This window comes from Urocitellus parryii, chromosome 1 (assembly GCF_045843805.1).
Source record: "Urocitellus parryii isolate mUroPar1 chromosome 1, mUroPar1.hap1, whole genome shotgun sequence".
NCBI classification, from domain to species: Eukaryota; Metazoa; Chordata; class Mammalia; order Rodentia; family Sciuridae; genus Urocitellus; species Urocitellus parryii.
Window position 1 is genome coordinate 250,155,274 of NC_135531.1, and position 15,564 is coordinate 250,170,837.

General features: G+C 35.2%; 2 protein-coding genes across 3 annotated transcripts in view; one reads left to right on the plus strand and one right to left on the minus strand.

Moving 5' to 3' along the window:
* The window catches only part of Nif3l1 (NGG1 interacting factor 3 like 1), a 43,337-nt gene extending 41,031 nt beyond the window's left edge, over window positions 1–2,306 (plus strand). The window contains exon 10 of the transcript XR_013344388.1: window positions 2,247–2,306. The gene's annotated coding sequence lies outside the window, so the exon portion shown is untranslated. The remainder of the gene's footprint in view (window positions 1–2,246) is intronic.
* Orc2 (origin recognition complex subunit 2) overlaps window positions 1–15,564 on the minus strand; it is a 43,492-nt gene that overhangs the window by 21,424 nt on the left and 6,504 nt on the right. For both annotated transcript variants that reach the window (XM_026405342.2, XM_026405341.2), the window contains exons 5-7: window positions 12,684–12,773; window positions 2,340–2,432; window positions 1,650–1,681 (exon numbers count right to left, since the gene is read on the minus strand). In XM_026405342.2, the coding sequence (XP_026261127.2) occupies window positions 1,650–1,681; window positions 2,340–2,432; window positions 12,684–12,773 (215 nt within the window). The remainder of the gene's footprint in view (window positions 1–1,649; window positions 1,682–2,339; window positions 2,433–12,683; window positions 12,774–15,564) is intronic.

Here is a 15,564-nt window from a genome sequence, read left to right on the forward strand (position 1 = left end):
GATATATTTAATTCTCTTAAACTTCCCCTTTTAAGACAGCTATCAGGACTCCGTCATGGTGCTGTCTCTTATTGTGGTAGGGAATGCTCAAATACTCATTGATGGGCTTTCTAATGGTCTTTTGGGAGAATTGACAAGATCTACTAATGTACTGTGATATATTAACTTGAAAAAGAATGCTCTAATGTATCTCAATTTTTGCTTGGTTTCTAGCTTTTTTTTTTTTAATATATATATAGTGATATAACATAGAAGATACAACAAAGGAAAAAAAAGCATCATTAAAGTTGAAGGAAAGCCAGGCACAGTGGTTAACACCTGTCATACCAGCTACTCAAGAGGCTGAGGCAGGAGGATCTCAAGTTCAAGGCTAATCTGGGTTGTATAGTGAGACCCTATCTCAAAAACAAAAACAAAAACAAACAAAGGAGACTCTGACATGACTAACATAGTCAATCCTACACCTAGACTTGCCTAAATAGAAGAGCATTACTGCAAGACCATAACCATGGTCTTGAATGTCTGTACTTAATTTTTATCTAAGGGATTCTCTACCTAAGCCTGTACATAGCCCAGGCACGTATAAACCTATAGATAGAAAGACCTGTAAACACTCCCACTTATATACTCAATGTCCTATATTCCTTCATAACCATCTGAGTTTGCCCAAATCCAGGCAGGACCATACTGAAAAAACAAAACGACCAAAACATAAAGTAGGAGATAAAAACTGTCAATTCTTTTTAGTTACCCTGTAATGAATATAATTAAACCAACTTAGTTTTCAAATGTAAATTAAATTATGGTTAATAGATTTAGTGGATCTTGAGATCAACCTCTCCAAGTAACATCAGAGAATTATATATAATAACCAAGGAAAAACACATAAAATTCCCAGGTCAGCTCTAAGTTGAAAATACCCAGGAACAGTTCTGACACAGCAGAAAGAGAACAGTTCAGAAGACCAGGCTCATTTTCTAACTTTACCCATTCTGAGTTAGATGCATTCAGACTTTAACATCAATCTCTTCATCTACAAGTTAAATACTGTGTTGGGGATGTAGCTCAACGGTAGAGTGCTTGCCTAGAATGTGAGCCGCTGGGTTTGATCCCTAATACCACACACACACAAATAAATAACAGCCAGGCATGAGGGTGCATGCCTGCAACCCCAGCAGCTTAGGAGGCTAAGGTCATGAATTCAAAGCCATCCTCAGTAAAAGCAAGGTACGTACTAAGCAACTCAGTGAGACTCTGTCACTAAATACAAAACAGGGCTGGAGATGTGGCTCAGTGGTCAAGTGTCCCTGAGTTCAATCCTTAGCACCCCCAAAATAAGTAAATAAATAAATACAATTAAAAACTCAGTATTTAACTGTCAAATACATATAAATCACACTATATAAACTAAGATAAAAGATGAAATGCTTATAGTTCACGACTTAATTAGTAACAGTAAGTTATTTGCTTGTTTTTTTTTTTAAAGAGAGACAGAGAGAATCCGCCCCCCCCCCCCCCACAACACACAACATCTTTGTTTGTATGTGGTGCTGAGGTTTGAACCCGGGCCGCACACATGCCAGGCGAGCGCGCTACCGCTTGAGCCACATCCCCAGCCCCTATTTGCTTGTTTTCAGTCAACTGCTTACCTTCAGCTGGACTTTGTCTGAAGCAGAATGCCCTAAATGAAACAAAAAACATGATTTACTATAGACACTTAGCTTTTCATCATGGTCTAGCTTTGTTTAAAGCAAATTTGTAGTTTTTACACAGAAGCCACTACATACTATTGAATCTCAATTAACTACCATTCCAATAGAAGTTAAATTATCACTAGTAATGTCATGACTACTCCCATTAGTAACAGCTATCTCCTGCATTTGCATAGCATTCTAACAAAAAAAAAAATAGAGCCTTTTGAATGTTTGATTATTAAAAAGTAGCCTGTTTAACCTAGTTTGAATGGTTGTTCAAAAAAGATTCTCCACAATTCTCCACAAATCATGACTTCTGAACTCTGAACTCCTTATTATACTTAATAATGTCAAAGCCAAGTCTTCCATGAACAACTGGGTAGCTAACTCAAGGAAATGACATAGGATATAAAGACCTTTCTTAGTTGACGCTGTCAATATGTACAACTTTAGTTTAGTTAGGACAGAAAAACTGCTTTTATTGACTAATAAATATTTGTATATAAAGACACACTGGAGTACTAACTGCATTTTTCTGAATGTTCCGAACAGATGAAAATTCACTTGGATAAGAAAAAAAGTAACATACTCTTAACTTGAAGCATCTATAAAAATTATCTTCAAAGAACTGAGGTGAAGTCTTACCCTTGCTACTTTGAGGAATGTTTATTGTATCTTCAGGATCATTCTTCAAACTGAATGAAACACATTTTCTTGTTGTTTTTGCTAGTTCTGAAGCTGTAACCAGACAAATAAACATATAAAAAATGTTTTAATGAACAGTAGAAAAAGAAAACAGCCTTATTTCATTTACCTAAAGTCTGAAGAAAAAAACCTGCCTGCTACTTTTATCAGTAAGAAAAACTTACCCATATTGAGTACTATTTTTCCCTTTATTAATCTTTCTCCCCAGCATCTTAAAATCTTAAATCTTCTAATTATCCACAAATTTCTCAATAAATGAAATACAAATAACTTTGACCTTGCTGCTTTCCCAATTTTTTTTTTTTTTTTTTTTTTTTTGGTACCAGGAATTGAATTCAGGGGCACTCAACCACTGAGCCATATCCCCAGCCCGATTTTGTATTTTATTTAGAGACAGGGTCTCACTGAGCTGCTTAGCTCTTCGCCACTGCTGCGGCTGGCTTTGAACTCATGGACTCAGCCTCCCATGCTGCTGGGATTACAGGTGTGTGCCACATACTTGGCTTCGATCATATTCTTTTCTCCATCAGCAACTTAACACTCCTTCCATCTCTTACCATATATCCTGGAGGCATATCTTCACTAAGAGGCAGATGGGCCAGAAAATAGGATCTAAAGACAAGTGAAAACTATGCATGCTCAAATTATGTTTAAAATCTCTTAAATCACCCACAAAGTGTGGAATTCTTTATTTTGTGTCTAAAACTCTACAATACATTGAATAACTTATAAAATAGAATATGGTGTTGGACAGATGACAGTCCCTTTAGTTGAACATCAGATAAAATAGATGGATTCTCTTAGGGGACATTTTAAATTAAAAAAATCCAATATTTATTTTCATGATGCTCATAACACATGCACTGTAACAGGCACATGGAAAATGAGCCTAAATGAAGGAACAGATATATATTTCTCAAGTTACCACTCACACTGGGACATTGTTTACTGAGAACAAAGGTACAAACTAGTTAACTATCTCAGTCCTTTTCTTCCTGAAATAGAGAAGATAAAGTTGAATTTGTATGTTAAGGCCATTTTATTGGCTCCACCATTCCTAACTGTTTGCACATGCACCCACAAATCTTAAAAATTAAAGATTCTCATGACTCTCTACAAATGCACTGGCTTCTTTTTTCTTGATCTCCTTAGTCTTCCATAATTCAGTAGGGTTTTATAAAAAAGCTTTCCTTGAAATCATTCCTCCATTTGGGTCCCATAGACATTACCCTGGTCCCCTGTTACATTTATTGTCCTCCTCCTTCTAAATAATCTAGGCATGCTTTATGACTCAGTCCTTGGCTCACTTTTTATACCAGAAAAAGGTATCATTTTTTGGTCTGTAAGATGCTGATCCACAGAAGGGGTGGGGAAATCCTCTTATCAAAAAGAATCACATAAACACAAAGCAACTTAGCTGAAATCATTTAGGTTTTACATTGAAACAAAAGCTCTCTGATTATGAATAATTATTAAACTACAAAGAAAACATGAGAATGAAAGTAAAAGGTAGTACAAGATAGTCATCAATGGGTGACTATCTCTAAGTACAGAGATAGACAAATACCTCTTGGGTGACTCAACAATACTTGAAATAATTACTGGCACAAGTTACAGTATAATTATATTTCCCTGCAACCTCCTTTTCCTTCTATATTCCCTATCAAATTTCGTAGTACCTTTATCTACCAAGACCTTAAGTCCAAAAATTCCAGGATCATCCTAGAACCCAGCTTTCTTACTGGTATTCCTTTATATCTCTATCTTTTATTTACTCATTTACACACACACACACACACACACACACACACACACACACTGAATCTAGGGGTGCTCTACCACTGAGCTACATTTCCAGCACCCCCCCCCCTTTTTTTCCTTTCTTTTTTTGAGACAGGGTCTTGCTAAGTTGCCAACGCTGGCCACAATCTTGAGATCCTCCTGCTTCAGCCTCCCAGGGTGCGATTAAGGCATGCACCACCATACACAGCCACCCTTCTCCCATTCTTGACTGAGTCTCTAGTTCATCCCCTCCCCCTATTCCCACAGCTCTCACTTTGTATGGACTCCAAGAGAAGACAGTTCACATTGCCAACATGGACTTTATAAGATACAGATCTGATTGGGAAACACCTGTACTTAAAACCATCTGATCACTTTTCCACACCATATCAATAGAAGAAATATATACTCTTTTGCTTGATATACAGGCCCTCCCTTATCCAGTCCCTAAAACTTATTTTTACTACAGTCCATTTTGTAATTTGTGCTTCAGTCATACCTCATGACTTGCAGGTGCATGGATGAATCATACATTTTTCTCTTACATCACTTTTTCCCTGTCTTCCTGACAAATTCTATTCATCCTTCAAAAACTGATATCACCACCTCTAAAATATTCCTTGGTATGTCCTAAGAGAATGCCTTTGTACTTTAGCAGCCCCTATAGCTTATATACAACTCTATGGAGGCTGGGCAGTAATAGTGAAGAGTATAGGTTTTAAAATTAAATAGGCTGAGATCTAAACCTGGCTCTGCTACCATCTGTGATTTTTTGTACACATTATAGGCTTTTCTAGACAGATACATATATAAAGCACTGAGCACAGATTCTAGCATATAGTAAACACTCCATAATAACTGCTATAATTGTTACAGCATTCATTAAGGAGTAATTTTTTAAAAAAATTTTTTATTAGCTACACATGATATTACAACGATCTTGGCAATTCATACATTTGAATCAATTGGGGTATAATTTCTCATTTTTCTGATTGTACAGATTGCAGAATCACACTGGTCATAGAGTCACCTATATACATACAGCAATCATAAAGTCTATTCTATCATCCTTATTTTTAAAATTATTATTATTATTTTGTGGTGCTGGGGATCAAACCCAAGGCCCCGCAGATGCTAGACAAATATTCTACCACTGAGCTACACCCGCAGCCCTCCCTCAAGGTTTAAAGAACAAAATCTTCCTGGCCAAGATTGGTCCCGGTACTCCTCCCCAGCACTCTTCTGTCCCTCCCCATGTACCACTGAGTTTTTAGTTTCCCCCAAAGGCCAGTCCTTCTGGCCACATGGGCTTTGTAGCATGTTGTCCCCCCACCTGGAACAATGTCCCCTATAGTCTGCCTTGTTAATTTCTGCTTGTCCTTCAGCAATCTTACCCAACCAGGTCAAATTCCCTAATGACACTCTCAGAGCACATGAATCCCTTCTTTGTAGCATTTATCATAGGTGTGATTTTACATGTATTTGTGTATTTTTTTAAAAAAACACCTGCTTCTTTTGCTTGACTGTAAGCTGCACAAGGGCAAATTCCTGGAACACGTGACTCAATAAATCTTGGTTGAAAGAAAGAATTATAGAACTAGGATTAATAAAGTTATAGAAGATAATGATAATATTTTAGTGAGCACATACTATATACCATGTATAATACTATTACACATATCTTATTTAATACAATGTATGAATTAGTTAAAATTATTAACTTCTGTTAGGCTACGCCAAAGACAGCATAGCCAGTAAATAGTAAAGTTGGTAGGAAGTGGGCCTGTCTCCTGGTTCTTTCCTCTAGGATGCTGTTTGAGGGGAGGAGTTATGAGATGTTTTATCTCAGGAGCTTTCAAGTATAGGCAGGACAAGCCTGTGCTTGACAGGGCTATGAAATTGTGATCTTTGCACAATTTTAGCTCCTAAATTCCCTTCTTAGGCCTAGCTGGATTATCAAGCTGATTTTCTTCCTCAAGTCCAATTCTAGAAACTTAGGCTGAGTTTAGTTCCTGCCATCAGACAGCTTGCCCATATCCATTAGGACAGTGCTTTCCCAAAGAACTGTCAGGATAGAAATGGTCTATTCCTATAGTCCGATGGGCTACCAGTCTCCTGCGGCTGTTGAGTACTTGAAACAGGGTTAGTGTAACTGAGAGACTGGCTTTAAATTTTTATTTTAGTTAATTGTCCCTGTATGCACACTGGCCTTGAACTATCTACACCAATCACCAGGGAGAGAAAAGCAAATAAAAAGCAGCATAATCCATTCAATGGCACCAGTGTAACACCAAGAGAAGCCATATGCTTCATTTTAGAGGGAGCAGGCAGGAGGGAACTGGACAGATCATGTCACAGTTCCCTACACTCTAAGGCTGTGTTGTCAAGTATTGTAGCCACAAGCCACCTGTGGCCATTTACATTTAAATTAACTAAAATAAAAGGAGTAATTTTTATTTATGTATTTTTTTGGAACTGGGGATTGAATTTAGGAGCACTCAACCACTGAGCCACATCCCCAGCCTTATTTTGTATTTTGGAGATAGGGTCTCACTGAGTTGGTTAGCACCTTGCCATTTGGACTGGCTTTGAACTCGTGATGGTCCTGTCTCAACCTCCCAAGCTGCTGGGATTATAGGCCATCTCGAGTAATTTTTGTTTGTTTGTATTTCTATTAATATGTAAAATCTCACCAATCTGTGAAGAACTGTCTTAATCATTTTGGTATCCTCAGTTCTCCTTAGTAGAAGGTCCACAAATGATTGCTGAATGGAAGCTTCATTATATGGACTATCAAATACTGCTCTTGAATTATTTAAAATAGTTTCAAGCACTACTAGAAACATGGATATCACTACTTGTCCCTTCATCAAGCCTTTCCTTTATTAAATTCATTTTCCCTGTTACTGTTTACCTTTTACTTATAAATTAAGAAGTATCTATGTATGTCCTATCCAACCTGTTCACTTTCTAAACTCTTTTCAGTGGCAGTCTTCAATGTATCTTCACCCTTCCACTATTATGATCAACATACCTCTACAGTTTCCTAATGAAGCCAGTACCTAAGAATCCTTCTCAATACAATGTTACATCAGCAGAGCTGGGTGGTCACAACAGAAACTTTCTAGCTCAAAGAGCTGGAAATATTTACTATCTGGACCTCTAATCAATAAATTCATTCCAGATGAAAGTAGTCAAGCCCTACTCTACCCAAATGTATACCATCACTACTTCACTTTGCCCAAAATTACATTTGTCTTATTCTCTTTTATACAAATCTCCTTCTCAATTTTTCCATACCTGCTGAAACATGGGGTTAGTTCTTTTTTTTTTTCCTGGGGTGGCGGGGTGGGGTGGGGAGAGGGGAGGCAGGTCTCTAATATGTTCCCATAAGCTATTATTTCTTTCATAATGTCCTTTTCACAACTGAAAGGAATACTCTTCATTACATTTCTAAATCTCTGGTCTAGGGCCAAAATTAAATAATGCAATAATGTAACTCTTTTTTCTAACTTCCTCATTCTAAGCCATACTATTTATTAGCACTCTCAAAATATGTGGTATATAGGCAAGCGCCAGGCTATAAACTTTCTAGTTCATAAGCCTAGGAATTAAGAATAAATATTTAGAAACTTTTATAATTATTTGATATTGCTGCAATATCCAAGCTTATGAACACACCAGGAAACCATCTGAGTACTGTTAAATGCATGTACATTTAACTTGACACACTGATTGCAACATAAGCTATTTTAAGGTTAATTTGTTAACCTCCACACAAAAGTACATAAAATCTGGACTCCCTTTGTTCACCAGAAGAATTTCAATCTACCCATAACTTTATAGGTTATATTGTTGGATCTGGCTTATTATCAAGGATTAAAGAAGAATTTTGAGACTATATGTCAGTCCTAAGTTTGCTGACATTGCTTAGAAAGTTATCATCAATTTACTTCTGAAAACCTTTTCCCATCTATGAGTGTTATTAAAATAAAATTCAGACATATTAAGCAAGAAAAAAGTTCATTTGTTAAATATAAAACTTTACTGATTATCTATGTTAGGGATCCATAAGCTATAAGCTACTGGGCCAAATCCACTCTTCCATTTATTTTAAGTTTTATTGGAACATAGCTACATCATTCATTATATTGTACTATAGTTGCTTTTGAATTATAACAGCAAAGTTGAATACTCACCCACAAAAGATAAAAATATTTACATTCTACCCCTTTACAGAAAAAGTCTATTGACCTCTATATTAATCATGAAAAATCATCACCTTTCAATAATTGTATACAGTTTATATAATTCTTTTCTTGTTCCTATTTTATCCTTGTTCTGATCATATTAAATGAAATGTTAATTGTATGGTAATTAAAATAAAAATTAGGGCTGTGTCTTTTAATTTTCATTTTTCTATCAATATGTTATAGACCACACAATAAACTGGTCTATAACATATTGAAAATTTTAAAATAAAAGTGCTAGGGCTTGAGTTGTAGATCAGTGGTAGAGCATTTACCTATGAAGTGCTAGGCCCTGGGTTTCATCCCCAGCACTACAAGTAAGTAAAATAAATAAATGAATACTCTTCGGGCTCGCCTCTCATCAGTCTACTATAGGGTCCTACTTAAACATCTTTTTGTTGGGGGGAGAAGATATTATTTATTTTTAGCTTACATATTTGTGGAATACTTAAAATAATTTTGATGTATAGTTATAATCTTAGTAGCTAGAAATAAGAAAAAAAAATGTACTCCAGAATAAATATAGGTAGAAAAATGCAGTATGGGTTCATATAGAAAATATATTTCTTAAAATAGTATAATGATGTTTGGAAAAGTAAAGCAAAGCTCAATCTAAGAATTTTTGCATTTTATCCTGTAAAGGGTAGCTATACAAGGTACTTGACCAGGGGAGATACATAATCTATTTATTTTGTTTTTCAAAGAAAATTATGACAAGCCAAGTCAATCACATAATTTGTGGTTCTCCTTATTCAAAATGAAAGAAAATGCATAACTAAAGGTACTTATAAGGCCTTTTCTTTTTTTAAAAGGCTGAATATTCCACCGTGTATATATGCCATACTTGGAGACTTGGGTTGATTCCATATCTTGGCTATTGTGAATAATATTCAATCAACATGGGAGTGCACATTATCTTTCCAACATACTGATTCTATTTTTAATTTCCCAGAAGTTATCTCTTTCTTCAAACTGGCTGAACTCCTAACCTTTCTACTTGTCTTTGCTCTTTTGTTTACATTTATTTTCTCACACTGGACACAGTTTTTACAAAACCTTCCTAATTCTTAGTTTATAAGCCTTATATTTAAGTTAGCCCAATTAAATGAAATCATCATTTATACTCAGTAGTAAATGACAGATTATATTATCCATAAAATACTAATACATTCTATTCTATTGTTATGTTTAGTATATAAGCAACAATACTTACTGAGTCAAAGAAATTCTTTAAAGAATATCACAACTATAGGTCCTAACTAAGCTTAAGTAAAAGAGTAGAAGTTATCTGAGTGGATAACCAACATGCACATAACTTAGATTTATCTGTGCATCTAAAAATGTTTAATTTCTTGATACGGATAATAAACAATAAAAAACACATCAGTTAAGGTAAATTATTTTATGAACCATGTTATGTTCAAAATTAGTAATATATTCATCACATTTTTGAGAAAAAGTAAACAAACTGGTAAATGATCAAATTATGTTCAGAAGTGCAGGTTTTATGATTTCTTCCTATAATTCTCTAATCCATGTCAATACTTAACAAGTATAATTTTTACTTTACCTTGAATGTTGACATGGGTCACTGGCTGCAGTGATTGAATAAAAAGACATCATTTAAAATTATACAGAGGTACTAGGCATGGGGACACACATCTGCAATCCCTGCAACTTGGGAAGTTGAGGCAGGGGGATCACAAGTTTGAGGCCAACCTCAGTTACTTAGTGAGATCCTGTCTCAAAAAACAAAACAAAACAAAACAAGACTGGGAGTGCAGCTCAGTAGTAAAGCACTCATGGTTTCAATCCCCAGTACCAAAAAAACAAAAAACAAAAACAATGGGGCTGGGGATGTGGCTCAAGCGGTAGCGCGCTTGCCTGGCACGCGTGCGGCCCGAGTTCAATCCTCAGCACCACGTACAAACAAAAGATGTGTGTCCGCCGAAGAAAAAAAAAAAAAAAAACTAAAAAATAAATACATAAATAAACATTAAAAAAGGAAATATACATAAGTTTATAATTATAAATCATAAGTGCTCTTAATATGACTATTATATTTTACCAAATGGGTAATTATTATTCCCTTAATTTTGGTATTCCTATGCCTTTATATACTGATAAATCTTAATTTTCAAAGCGCTTTCATATATATTGTTTCCTTGCCTTAAAGCTTTCAAAAATGACGACCCCTCAAAAGATCTAAATACAGTACCAGAATGTTTTAAAATAAGTGACAGTTTAATGGTAATGTTACATGTAATTTATTATAGTCCAGTTCTCTGAAAATCAGCAATTCATATAAACTCATATGGGTGGTAACTTGTTTTAAGGAAAATGTTAGAAGAGACCATTCCTAACAATTTTATGTAAATATTTTTCTATAAAACAAATAAAATTTTCTAAGTACAGTATCAAAGTCTTAATAAAAAATTTAGAAAATCTCTTTGTGTATATATGCACTGGGGATGAAATCTAGGTCCTTGCACAGGGTAGGCATGTGCCTCAGAACTGAGCTACATCCTAGTCCTTTTTACTTTTTTGGTACTGGAGATTGACCCTGGGGCACTCAACAACTGAGCCACATCCCCAGCCCTATTCTGTATTTTATTTAGAGACAGGGTCTCACTGAGTTGCTTAGCACCTCAGTTTGCTGAGGCTGGCTCTGAACTCACGATCCTCCTGTCTCAGCCTTCCGAGCTACTGGGATTACAGGCGTGCACCATTGTACCCAGCCCCCCTACCCCTTTTTTTAAAATTTTGAGATAGATTCTTGCTAAGTTGCCCAGGCTGTTCCTGAATTTGTAACCCTCCTGTCTCAGACTCCCAAATACCTGGGATTACAAGCATGTACTTCCACATCCAACCCTGTGTGATTTGAGTCACTCATCATTTCCTAATTATTTATTAAGCACCTAAGATACATGTATAAATATTTCAAAATGAACCCCAATATTATGTATAACTATAATACACAAATAACCAGGACCCACTGCTGAACAATTAAAAAGAATATCTGGGAAAAGGATTTGAGATTTTAAAAATATCCCGAGATGGTTCTTATGAGAAACTAGAGTTGAAATGCAACTCTTTCTTTTACATATGAGAACATTGCCAACCCAAGAGTTAAATGACTTGTTCAATGTCAAGTAGCTTTTTGGGGAATTGTAGGATTATATTCGAGGGCTCTTGATTTTCCCACTTCTCTATACATTGTGCATTCTACACATTCACCACTTATATACTATGGAATATCATTAATCATGACCTCCCTCATGTGCATACATATCTTGTATCCCAAACTAGGTTGTCACCAACATAAGGAAACAAATATATCTGTTCTCTGTACTCCCTTCATTGCAGATAATTTAAGGGCTCAGAATATATTTGTGGACTGGTCAATTTATTTAGCTAAACATTTCCGACACTGCACAGCTGCCATCTTGTTTCTCAGAAGTCATAAAATTCTGACGATCCTTAAATTTTATAGTATGATCAAGTAATAAAAATGGAAGTAGGGCTGAGGTTGTGGCTCAGTGATAGAGTGCTTGCCTAGTATGCATGAGGCACTGGTTTCAATCCTCAACATCACAAAGAAAACTAAATAAACAAAATAAAGATGTTGTGTCCATCTACAACTTTAAAAAAATATTTTTTAAAAAATGGAAGAATTAAGAATTCTGGGGAACATTCTAGTGATTTTTTGGGGCAACCCACCATTACCCAAGGCATTCACTGACTTTTTCCTAAGCTTTTAATGTATATGTATTTTTAAAATAAACTTCATTATTATTGTTGGGGGCAGGGAGAAAGAAAGAAAACACCTAGTCTACCTACTGTGGTACAAAGAACAAAAGAAAATAATTAAGACTGGGTTTCAGCTCAGAATAGAAGACATCTGAACATGAAAAAAACTAACTTAAGCGTGCTTAATATAACATGACATTATTCTTTTAGGAAATGCCTCATTCTCTAAATCTTAGGAAAAGTTTTGGTATCTTTTTTTTTCTTTATTAATATTTATTTTTTAGTTATAGGTGGACACAACATCTTCATTTTATTGTTATGTGGTGCTGAGGATCAAACCCAGCACCCCATGCATGGTAGGTGAGCTCTACCTCTGAACCACAACCCCAGCCCCAAGCTTTGGTATCTTTTAGGGAATGTAATTGGATAATAACAAAAGGAAATGTCCTTAAATATAGCTTAGAAAAGACGAATGATTGTAGAAATCAGAAAAGCAACATACCTAACTTAGCCATCTTTTCAGAATGTTTTCTACTCTGAAAAGAATAAACTTTATTTCCAACATCTGTAGCAGAGCCATTTTTCAAGGATTCTGAAAGAGAAAGTGCAACATGAATTTAGGAAAAAGGGACAAAATTAATTTATAAGAAAAAAAGAGAACACTTTAACTAAAATCTTAAAAATTCATACCCCTTACTGCATTGTAAAACGATGTAACAATATGTATTTACAAATAAAATATTAAAAAATACATAAAGCAGACCAATCCTACTTATATAAATTTTAACACAAAAAAATGCTATTCACAAATATAATTTTTCTCCAGACTGGATAAATTAGTAAACTCTGAGAATTAAGTCAAGTATGTCAAGATGTGTATTAATTATAAGAAGGTCATACTCCAGGGGAAATAATTAATAATGTTATTTAAAGGTTGTCTTAATCAGTTTTCTATTATTATTACAAAATACCCTAAGGCTGGGGACTTTCTAAATAAAAAATGTCACAGTTCTGGAGGTTGAAGGACATGGCCCCAGCAAGGACTCAGCTCTGATGAACATTCTCTTGGCTCTGTCATATGGTAGATGGTATCATAGTGGAAGCCCAGGTGAGAAGTAGAAATTACATGGCAAGATAGGAAGCCTGAGAGCAACTCAAGAAACAGGCTCACTTGTTTATAAATGGCTCTTACAAGAACTAATTCAGGTTCTCACAAGAACTACATCCCTTCTGGGGCAGCACCCCCTTGATGAAAGTAATTTGCACTAGGCCCTACCTCTTGAAGAGCCTACAACTTCTTAGCATTGCCACATTGGGGATGATACTTCTAATACATGAACTCTTGGGGGGACAAACCACATTTAAACCATAGTGAAGGTCCCTGCTGAAAAGGTTTTTTGTTTTTAACTCTAAAGTTTCTGTGTCAAGTATTCCTGTCTTCTAAAAATGCTTTTCTTCTGAATATAATAAAATATTATGTAGAATCATATTATTTAGTATCTCAAATGAGGTAAAAGATGATAGGTGTAATTACCTCTTCCCTGTAGAAAACATAGAAAACTCGCTACAGTTTAGAACAGCATTCTCTACCCCTATGATTGAAAGCAACTAGAAACAAACAAAAATATCAGTTATATTGGTAAGACTGAACTATTCTGTTGTGCATGCCCACAGCCAAACAAAAGCTTCATTTGCTGGACTCAAGACTGTTACATTGGAGAGTTTATAGCACTACAGTTAATACCAGAATGTACTTGCTACTGTATTTCACAGGGAATAAAGGAAAAACTCTTTAGAGATCTGGTTCTAGATCTGCTGAAATTTGTTTTACTACAATCAAGAGAACCAAAAAGTACAATCTTATCCAGGAAACAGAAAAATACCTAATCTGAGGAGGCCTTTAAACAGGAATATATCAAACAATAACTCTTTTCATAGAACTCTATTATTGTAGGTTCTCTCAAATGAAGTAATAAAATATAATAAACTACAATTCAGTGAAAGTATTAAAAGACAATAAAGGACTCTAGCAACAGAGTTTGAGATTATGATAAGTGACAGGTAACTGATCTGAAGTGTTATTTTATATAAACCAAAAAACAACACAGAACCTATGATAAGAGTATTTGTCTGTACAACTGGCCAGTACTCTTCAGGTTAAAGAAAGCTAAGAGAACCCACACTAAGATTCTCATAGCTTTCAGTGCATCTCCAATACAAACTCCTGTGACAGTTAATTGAACGGTAGAAAGCAGAATTGAAGGTACTTCATTGTTTTGTCTCCTCCATGCCACATAGGATTCATTATTTAAGAAAAAAAATTTTTTTGAAAAATAAGCATCTTCATTCCTCCCCATAAAAACCCAAACGGGCTAAAACCATATCTTTAGGAAAACATACTATGATTAATGAGTGTAACTTATATAAACTTCAGGAGAATGAATACATGGCAATATATGTCAGAACAAAAAATGTTCATGCCCAATGGGTATGTGGAGCAAAATCCTTGCTAGCAAGTTCACTAAGGAAATAATAATAATGAATGTACCTAAAGATTCAGTATAGCAATGTAGTAAAAAATTCAAAATAACCACATAACCAACAAAAGGTGACCATTAAATTATTTCATATCCATATAGTAGATCAGATTCTGCAGTCAATAAAAAAGTGTAAGAAAGAATGTCTAATGACAGAATCATGTATCTATGATACACTACTAATTGTAAAAAGCATGTTAGGTTACAAACTATTTTATTAAAAAAAAATCCAAGTTTATGTGTGCCCAAGGCTGTATAGACAGAAAATACACATCAAAATGTTAACAGTTCCATGTTCTCTAAAGAACCCATTCTCAACAGGGACAATGACACTTCCTCTCCCAATAGGGTTAAAATTAGTTTTTACTGAGGGAGGAGTAGAGGGAAAAAAATCTTTGTTATTAAAGTGGTCTGTGGCCCTCCAAAGAGTCACAGTATATAAACAGATAAATAGCGTATAAGTCGTTTTTAAGTTCCATGGATCGAAATGATTAGGAGAAAAATAAAATATGAGGGATGACAAAAATTAAGGCAAGCCTTCCCAACAAGTATACAGCAATAAAAGATATTGTTTACGTATATGCAGGGTATTAATCCTCTCAGCCTTTTGAGAATGCCAGTCAGGGCTGGCAGTGAAGGGTAGATTAGGGCTCAGAGGCAACTTCTGGTCTGGAACATCCTCATCCATTTACTCTAGTATGCCTCTAAATACCACTTTTTGATGCTGTTATTTATTTTTATTTTTGGTACCAGGTATTGAACCTAAGGATGCTTAACCACTGAGCCACCACCCCAGCACTTTAAATTTTTTATTTAGAGATAGGGTTGTACTAAATTGCCGACGCT